General features: G+C 31.4%; 1 protein-coding gene across 1 annotated transcript; it reads left to right on the top strand.

The window, feature by feature from the left end:
* Positions 1 to 5811: 5811 nt before the first annotated feature.
* LOC110634062 (S-type anion channel SLAH4-like) lies at positions 5812 to 8588 on the top strand. The gene is made up of 2 exons (XM_021782951.2): positions 5812 to 6804; positions 8264 to 8588. The coding sequence occupies exons 1-2, from the start codon at positions 5905 to 5907 to the stop codon at positions 8543 to 8545; spliced, it is 1182 nt and encodes a 393-aa protein (XP_021638643.2). The 5' UTR covers positions 5812 to 5904; the 3' UTR covers positions 8546 to 8588.
* Positions 8589 to 9213: the final 625 nt, after the last annotated feature.

Genomic DNA, 9213 nt, shown 5'->3' with positions numbered 1-9213 from the left:
TAGTTCCTACTGAAACTAAAAAAGTATTTTTTTTAAAAAAAAGAAATTAATATTTTAAATATTGAAAATAACAATTTAAAAGAAATTATTTTGTGATTTTAAAATTTTTATGATTATAATATAATAAATAATTTAACTTTAAATTAAATTTTAATATTTTATATTATATTTAAAAAAAAAAGACATTTTCTCAACAACTATATTTAAATGTATGTTTGGGTTCATAAATTTAAATTTAGATTAAATAGTTTTAAAAAATATAAATTTAGAATTAAGAAATTAAAATAACAATAATATTAATTATGTTATTTTATATTTAAATTTAATATAATAATAATAATAACATTTTAAATATTCATGTTCATTTAAAAATTTAAAATTCAAATCTACTTATAAATAGAAATAATAAGTAAATTACTGTTTGATTTAGTTTATAAATAGATAAATCATAAATAAAAAATATTTTACTTTTAATTTATCTATTTATTTTAAAATCACTTTTTAATTAAGTAAAAAATTATATTATCCTAATAACTTTTAAAAATATCAATATTATTTTCATTTCAACCACTTCAACACTCAATTATATATTATTTTTTTGTCATTTTGATAAATAAAATTAATTTTAAATACATTTTAATCAACCACTTAAATTATTTAAAGTTAACTTTTAAGTAATTTATCCATAATTAATTATTTAATTTTAAATCAACTTATAAGTTAAAAAATATATATTTAAATCAAAAGTTAAAAATAAGTATTTTCTCTAAAATTTTTCTCATCCATATCTGAGCAAATCAAAATGGCTTTTTCCTTTAACGCTGTAAGAAAGTGTTCTCACTCCTTGATTCAAGCTGGAAGAACCCAGTCTTCGAATTGGAATCATCTGAGCTTCCTTCTGACTCATGAAGAAGCATTATTCATATGCCCTCTCAAAGTGTTCAGGTTCCCAGTATTAGATATTTCAACTCCACAAGGTTTCAATAACTAGTATAAGCATAAGATCATCAAATTAGTGACTCATTTTTCAGGTTGAAACTACATAAAAAAAAAAAAATTACCTATTTCACATTACAAAACGCTCATGACCCTCCACAATATGAAAAAAATCTTATAGGTTGATCATAGATCCAAGATAAATATGTGAACTATAATTGTTTTACGTGTAAATCCCACTATATATATCATGTTTTCAGTCTGCAATAGACTGATCTAGTTCATTATAGATTCAAGATAAATATGTGAATCCCATCTTTTCAGTTCGTAATGGACTTGGCCTGGGCAATAATTTCTCATAGAACATACTTAACAACAGCATAAGCTCATCTCCACCAAAAAAAAAAAAAAATCTGAGTTCACTTGACTAAATCGTAGGTTCTCGTCTGCGGGGACAACGAATTTCTTCCTCAAGGCACCAATATCCCAAACATGGACAGTTTGATCCAAGGATGCTGGCACATCTAGGTCGTCCCTAGGATGGAAGGAGGCGCGCATGGTCATGTCCTGTAAATTCCAAATTCTAACAGTCTGGTCATTCTGGTCACAATCAAGGTGCCCAAGAAGGGTAAAAAAACACATATATATGAAACTTGTCTTGCAATCATCGCCTGCAAAATCCAGAAACCTTCCTCTAGAATCCTCCTTATGGTATAAAGGTATCCATAAATCTTAAGAGCAAAACATAGCTTCAAAGTCCCAAAATTGAAAGTAGGGTAAACATAACTTGATTTTTATGGAGCCAAAAACAAGAAACAAAATCATTTTAAGAATTGCACGGTACTAGAAAAGAGAATGAACCAATTTCACAATGAAATGCTAAACAAATTTATTTTAAATACCAATTCCACAATTACTTATAAATAATTTAGATTTTAATCTAATTTATTATGAAAAAAGGGTGTGTTTTTTTTTTTAAACATGAAGAAAGGTCAATTTTAATGTGCTAAAAAATATCAAATTATCAATCTTATTAGCAGATAAAGTGTACAAATTGGAAGTTTTATTTATTATTTTCTATGCAATTGACTCTTATTAAGATTCAATTTTAGAATCTCAATCTTAAAGATGACTCTAGTATCACTGAATTAAAACTCATTGATTATATAAAGTAGAAATTACTAAAAGTGGGAAAGAGCAAAATAACATTTGTGTTCTAGTTTGATTTTTTTTTTTTAAAAGCACTTGGATTTTTAAACATACCAATTTCATGCATTCATATAGAAATAGAACAAATTTCATAAGTCAAATACATTCCCAGACACCTGTACTATTTAGTTTTTGTTTAATAGACACCTTAATTTATTTATTTTTTTTTTGCCTATCTCATACCTCAACTCAAAAAAAATGCAGCACTTGAACATAAATTTGCATAAACTTAGTGCGTGTTTTTCACGCACGTTGACCTGTCAATGACCTACCAAAAAAATTAAAAATGGGCCCATTCTTGCTCATTGTGCTCTATTAAAATGCAAAGTTTCCCCTCATGTTATTCTTGTCTTTCTTGACTTTTGAACCCAAACCTACTTCTCATGGGATCATAACAAGAAGGAACACATCTCTTTGAAGGCTTCCCTTCACCAAAACCAGGTATAACGCGTTTTCCCTTTTGTGCATCCTTTCACTTTGTTTCGATTTTATGTAATCTGAAGAAGGGAAGATTCTTCTAGTTGAGTAGGTTTATTATGTGATTTGTGAAAAAGAGGACGAAATATCAATCATTTACTAATTTATTGTGAAGTTGCTTCCAAATCACGGGCCTTCCTTTTTGCTTATATCCGAATCTCTTAGGTGCTTCTAAGGATAGTAAAGAAGATAATTGAAGATTTGCATTGCAAAATTATTTAAAAACAAAAGAAGTAAATATGGGCTCAACCCTTACTTTGGTATTTAGGACACGAGGGAAGGCAACAAAAGGACTTCTGCATTATGGGGGACGCCACTCCATTCTCAAAATCAGGAAACAACCCTTTCAAGTATTTATAGTCTCAGAACATGCAAAAGGTCTCCTACAACTTCATGTCTTTTCAAGAGTTGATAGATAAAAAATAAAAGAACTCCATTGATATTATAATAAGACGTCTCAAGTAAGAAAATTAAATCTATGATTGTGAGGCATACATAAAATCGGTCATTATAATCTTTCAACAAGCAATTTTTATGAATTGAAGGCTATATATATATATATATATATAACCAAACCACCCTGTTAGGTATTAACAAATAACATTCACAAAGACCACTCACTATATCTCTGCAGAACTTCCTATATTTTGTCTTAACTGAAGGAACTCATTCCATAGATAATGCCACTATAGAGGCCAAAGGTGTCCTAATACTACAAAACTGCTCTTAGGGAGTCATAAAAGAATAAGTAACTTTTACCTCTTGATCTGTGGCCTACAAAGACCAGAGCCATCCAAACTAAGTGGATGCACATTGTTGAAGTGGATGCAACTTCATTTAAGTAATGGTATTTTCAGCATTATGGCATTGACATTGGCAAGAAGAAGAATATTGTTACTGAGAAGAGCAACCATGTCCAAGGGAAGCTTGAGAAATGCCAGAAAGATTGAAAGCTTAATTCCCATATAAAAGATCAATTTGGTACTTTTAGATTGTTGGCCTGCATATCATCCCGTCCTAGTCAATATGCAGAGCTAATGGATACATGTTACAGGATAAGAAATTGAAGTTCTATATGAAGAAGATTCAAAGAAAGAAGGGCAAGGGTGCTGGTGCAGCATAAACATTAAGTATGTCAAGATCTTACTCTCTACTGTTTGGGTTATTTTAACACACATATATATATGAAGCACATTCGAAATGGATATGAGTAGCTTCGTCTCTAACCTTTCCCCCATCTCTCTCTCTTTATCACTACAAACTCAAATGCTGGCCTCTGGATGAAGAAGTGAGCATGAAAAGGAAGAAATAATCATAAGAATGGACTTTCTTTGCTCTTTCATTTGTTAGTTTCAGATTATTAGAGAGAGAACATGAAAGTTTGCACACTTTATAGGGTGTATGACTTACAAGTGCCACATCTAACAATAGAAAGCCTCTTCACTCTCTTCTCCTCGGGTGAGATCACACGCAGCGCTGATTGTGCAAATTTTGAGGTTTTTTTTTATTATTTTTAATTTCAAGCGTCTAATAGGTTTGAAATTTAGTTTAGTATGTGATAGGTAAAAACTAAATAGTACAGATATGTGATGATGTATTTGGCCAAATATCATACATTACATCTTAATTTTAATCCTCATAATAGTGTTGTTATTGAATTTCAATTTGAATTACAAATTTTCTTAATTTTAATTTGATAATTTATATTAATTTTTATCTCAAAAATTTATTCACAAGACATTTTCATGCTGATACCTAAGATAATGAAAAATAATGAAATTAATAAATTAATAATGTTTTTCTCCAGTTAACTCTTTTATTTTTCTTTCTCTTTCTTTATAAAAAAAAAAGCTTTATTTTATATAATATGATAAAAAAAGGGTAAATATTAAAAAATTTATAATTTTTTTATATAATTGAATCCAATTGGGATTCGAACTTGAGATTTTATAGATTAATTATATATATATATATATATATATATATATACTGTATTCTGAGAAAAACAGGTTGAACTCCTGCTCTCTCACATATATAATAAAAAAATAATTAAAAAAACCCTAATTAATTAATCTTGTCAATGTAGAATATTAAAGGCTTAATTCGGATGTGGGCATAGTGTCCCATTCAATTTGGATATATTAATTGATTGATTTTCATGCAATACAATATTCGACTAATGTTTCACAAATGAACAGATAATTTTCAAATCCTAATATTAATTGTACCACATATTGCCTTCATTGAAAGAAAATGTTAAGAGGCACACTGAATATCAGAAAATTAATATTCCTCAAGAGATATCAACAAATTCCAACACTGGCTTCGATTCCAAGTTATTTAGCTGCTTACTCCATTCAATCATAGGGCAGCAAGGCTCCATGTACTTGACCTAATCCGGTAAGTTAGGCTCAGCATTTCAACATGATATATCTTTCAAGAGGAATACAAATAAATAAATATCTCCTGTTAATTTTAATTAATTTTAGAGTCAATGTTTAAGATTGTGAAATTTTGAGTTGAGAATTCATCACAATCTATTTCCAATTTCTGAGGTCACTTGCAATTAAGAAAGAAATTTTTAGAAAAGAGGGCTTTACCTTCCTTCTCTATAGAAACATTTTTTTTCTTTGTTTTTCTTTTTTTTTTTTTTCCATTTATTCATTTGATCTCTTTTAATTAGGTGTTATCAGAGGCAAATTTAGAAAGAAAAAAAATTATTTTTGAGGTCAATATATAAAAAAAATATAACAAAATATATCCTCATAATTATATTCAATAAGATCTAATACCCTAAAAACTATTAAAATTTGAGAAAAGTCTATTATTTTTTATTATGAAGATATGTTTTTCATTAAAAAGAGGATTCAAAATTTAAATTTAAATATCACTTGAGTATTTCTACTGGTGGTAATTATCCATTTCTTTCTTTCTTATATATATATATATATATATATATATGTTTGGAAAAGCATTTATTAATCTATCCGCATCAAAACCCTTTTTATAATAATTAAATAAAAGAAATCTAAACCAAAAGCAAAAATGAAAAGGTACCCTGTCAAGTCAACGACGAAGAACAAACTACCCAGTAAAAAATAATAATCTGAGTCCACATCACATGCAATTCTGATTAGATAGATTTTTTTTTTTTAATACTATTAGGCATTTTTAATATGTTTTTCTTGTCTTGCTCACTGACCTCGGCTGTTATAAATTAAGCCTCGAGGTCCTCAAGTCCGTAAATGTGCATAAATTCGTATATATTCATTACCCTTCCATATGAGCCTAATTTTCTTGCCAATGGCAACCCGAGGATCTCACTCAGAGATTGAGCCGGTGGAAGAAGCATCTGCTACTGTTACCTCTCTAAATCGTCAACACGAACTCTCTAGCCTCGTCGCGGAGAGAATCACGCTATCCCTTAAGTCCATGTTAACGAGATTTCATGCAGGTTACTTCAGGATTAGCCTGTCCTTAGGAGGGCAAGTTTTATTATGGAAGACGCTCATATCTCCAACCGATGGTGCAAATCCTCTACGCCATCTCTTCCATTTGCTCCATCCAACGGGCTTTTTCATCCTATGGTCTCTGGCTTTTTTTGTCCTAGTTTTACTCTCACTTCTTTACATCATGAAATGCTTGTTTTTCTTCAGGATGGTGAAAGCTGAATTCTTGCACCACGTAGGGGTTAATTATCTGTTTGCTCCTTGGATTTCTTGGCTTCTTCTGCTCCAATCAGCACCCTTCATGGCTCCAAAGACCGTATCCTATCTTGTGCTTTGGTGGGTTTTCACAGTTCCAGTGGTGGCACTTGATGTGAAAATATACGGTCAGTGGTTCACTAAAGGAAAGAAATTTCTATCAACAGTTGCGAATCCAACGAGCCAGTTATCCGTGATAGGAAACCTGGTCGGTGCCCAAGCTGCGGCTAATATGGGGTGGAGAGAGTGTGCTATTTGCTTGTTTTCACTTGGGATGGTTCATTATTTGGTGCTTTTTGTCACTCTCTATCAACGTTTATCTGGTAGCGATAGGCTTCCAGCCATGTTGAGGCCAGTTTTCTTCTTGTTCTTTGCAGCACCAAGCGTGGCTTGCTTGGCTTGGGAGACCATAGTTGGAGCTTTTGATACTGCTTCGAAGATGTTCTTCTTTCTTTCGCTCTTCCTCTTCACGTCTTTGGTGAGTAATTAATACATATATATATATATATATATATATATATATATATATATATATATATATATATATATTCTGCATCTATTGTTATAGTTTTTTCACTTTTTCCGAGAGAGAAGAGTGCTATGACTCGATTAAAATTTGTGGTTTTTTTTTAACATGAAATTAGGATTTCATAAAAATCCACAGATTACAAAAGAAAGGGGGGTGGGTGCTGTGGCCAAAGCCCACGCTATAAGATTCAACCAAAAAACACATAAACCCAGAACTGAACCCGGCCCATTAGAGAAGTAGAGGGAGCCGAAACTGGAAGCCTTCGTCAAGCTCCGCCGCATAGAAACCATAGAAGATCAAACACAAGGAGATCCAAAACCGGAGAGAGAGCTCTAATAGTCGGATTGACTGCTTCTCTGCTGCTTAAGAAACGAACGAGCTGGTCTACAGACTGAGCTTCACATGCTGAGCCACCCGCAAGGACAACAGAGCTAGTCTCTAACGCGGCGCTGAACGACATAGAGATCTACCACCAATAGCCTTTATACAATCCAACCGGATGTCGTCTTCGACGTATAAGACCACCATTTCTTTGATCCAGCCATGGTAACTCACTGAACAGATTTGACCCGAAACACCTTCACCATGCAGCTCCTAGATTTGCAAGTCAAACCAACCAAACCCAAAATTTGTGTTCAACATGCACAACCTTTAATTAAGCAATTGAAAGCCCAAGTAGTAGATGGAGACTTAATTTGGAACCATTTTAAATTGTCTAAATCATGGGGCTGGAAGTTGAGTGATTTCATTTCATGCAAGACTAAAATATTATATATGGTGGGGCAGCGCCGGAAGCCGAGACAGGGTTAGGCTGGAAGTTGGATATTAAATAGGTGGTGGAGAGAGAGATTCAGCGAATGGGGTTACAACTAGTTGGTAGGTATTGCCATGAACAGACAAAAATGTACAACTGGTGAAGGTTTGACTAATTTCTCCTCTGTAAAAATGGAGAAATTTGATTCCATAGTACCATAGACCACGGGGCTCCGTAATCCGTACATTTCTAATGAATCATCAAGCCATGGTTATGGTTATGGTTATGGTTATGGTTATGGATGAAAACGGTAGATCACCATCTTAGTATCACCGCATCGTCTACGTTGCTTTCCCTCCCTGTCTCTAGTTGGCTAAGCAGAGGATGCTTTTGCCTTTGTTTATTTCCTTTGAGACTATGAAGCTTAAAAATTTTAAATTCCATAAAGAAAGCAAAACAATAGAGAATGAGGACCAAAACATATGTTCGGTTGATCATGGACACCACAGCTGAGTAGACTACGTATTTAATTTAAGATTAATCTATTGTTAGGACATTTAATCCATTGATAATCATATATACAATATTCATATCCATATCTATAAGGTCTGTTCGTAAATTTCACTGATTGTTTGATCTGGAACAAATTAAAAGGTTTGCAGGCCAATGCTGTTCAAGAGATCTATGAGAAGGTTCAACGTAGCATGGTGGGCTTACTCGTTCCCTCTCACTGTCCTTGCTCTAGCTTCAGCCGAATATGCACAAGAGGTTAAAGGTGTAATCGCACACGTTCTAATGCTTTTCCTTTCGGCGTTCTCCGTTTTGGCATTTCTTGGCTTGGCAGCTTTCACTCTTCTTAACTCTAAAATGCTTTTACCTGATCATGACGATCCAATTGCAGATGTTCTCAATCGTCTACCTGTTGTATCACCATGATCAAGCCCCCATGGCCATGCAGCGGACTGGAGAATATATAATAATTCGGTTTTTCTAATTAAAATTTATTAAATATGTTTATTTATTTCTAATTTTTATTAAAAATTATTAATATTATATAAAAATGAATAATATTAATTTTTCCTATAATATACTATAGTGTCAGCATACTACAAATTGATGTTGGCCTTGGGTTATTATATTATTTGTATAAAAATTAATCTTTACACTGAAAGCAGATAGTAATTAGTAGATGATTGGGTTACGCAATTACACAATTAAAATGAGTTATTAAATAGCTGTTATCCCAACAAAATTTATCCATAATTATTTAAAAATATATATTATTTTTATTTTATAAATAATTACATAAATTTTATTATAAATATTTATCAAGAATATTCAAATATTAAAATTTTTACGTCTAAAAAATATATAATAAGTGAAAACGACTTATACACCAATTTTCTTAAGATTTTGAATTCGATATGATATCGAACGTGCGAGTGTGTTCTTTTACAAGCTTATTAAAAATAATTCTTTGTAAATGCTTTAGAATCATTAGATTTCTAATAATATTTAATTTAATTAATAATAATTATATTTATTTTTATATAAATTGAGTTTATCATAACAACATCAATGAATTATATGCCTAAGTACACACT

This window comes from Hevea brasiliensis, chromosome 2 (assembly GCF_030052815.1).
Source record: "Hevea brasiliensis isolate MT/VB/25A 57/8 chromosome 2, ASM3005281v1, whole genome shotgun sequence".
Classification (NCBI taxonomy): domain Eukaryota; kingdom Viridiplantae; phylum Streptophyta; class Magnoliopsida; order Malpighiales; family Euphorbiaceae; genus Hevea; species Hevea brasiliensis.
This window is presented reverse-complemented; position numbering and strand designations above follow the sequence as displayed.

Excerpts from the sequence above, each read along its gene's own strand:
- LOC110634062 (XM_021782951.2), top strand. The coding sequence starts at position 5,905 with ATGAGCCTAATTTTCTTGCCAATGGCAACCCGAGGATCTCACTCAGAG. Across the intron at positions 6,805-8,263 it reads TCTTCCTCTTCACGTCTTTG|GTTTGCAGGCCAATGCTGTT; the intron begins GTGAGTAATTAA and ends ACAAATTAAAAG.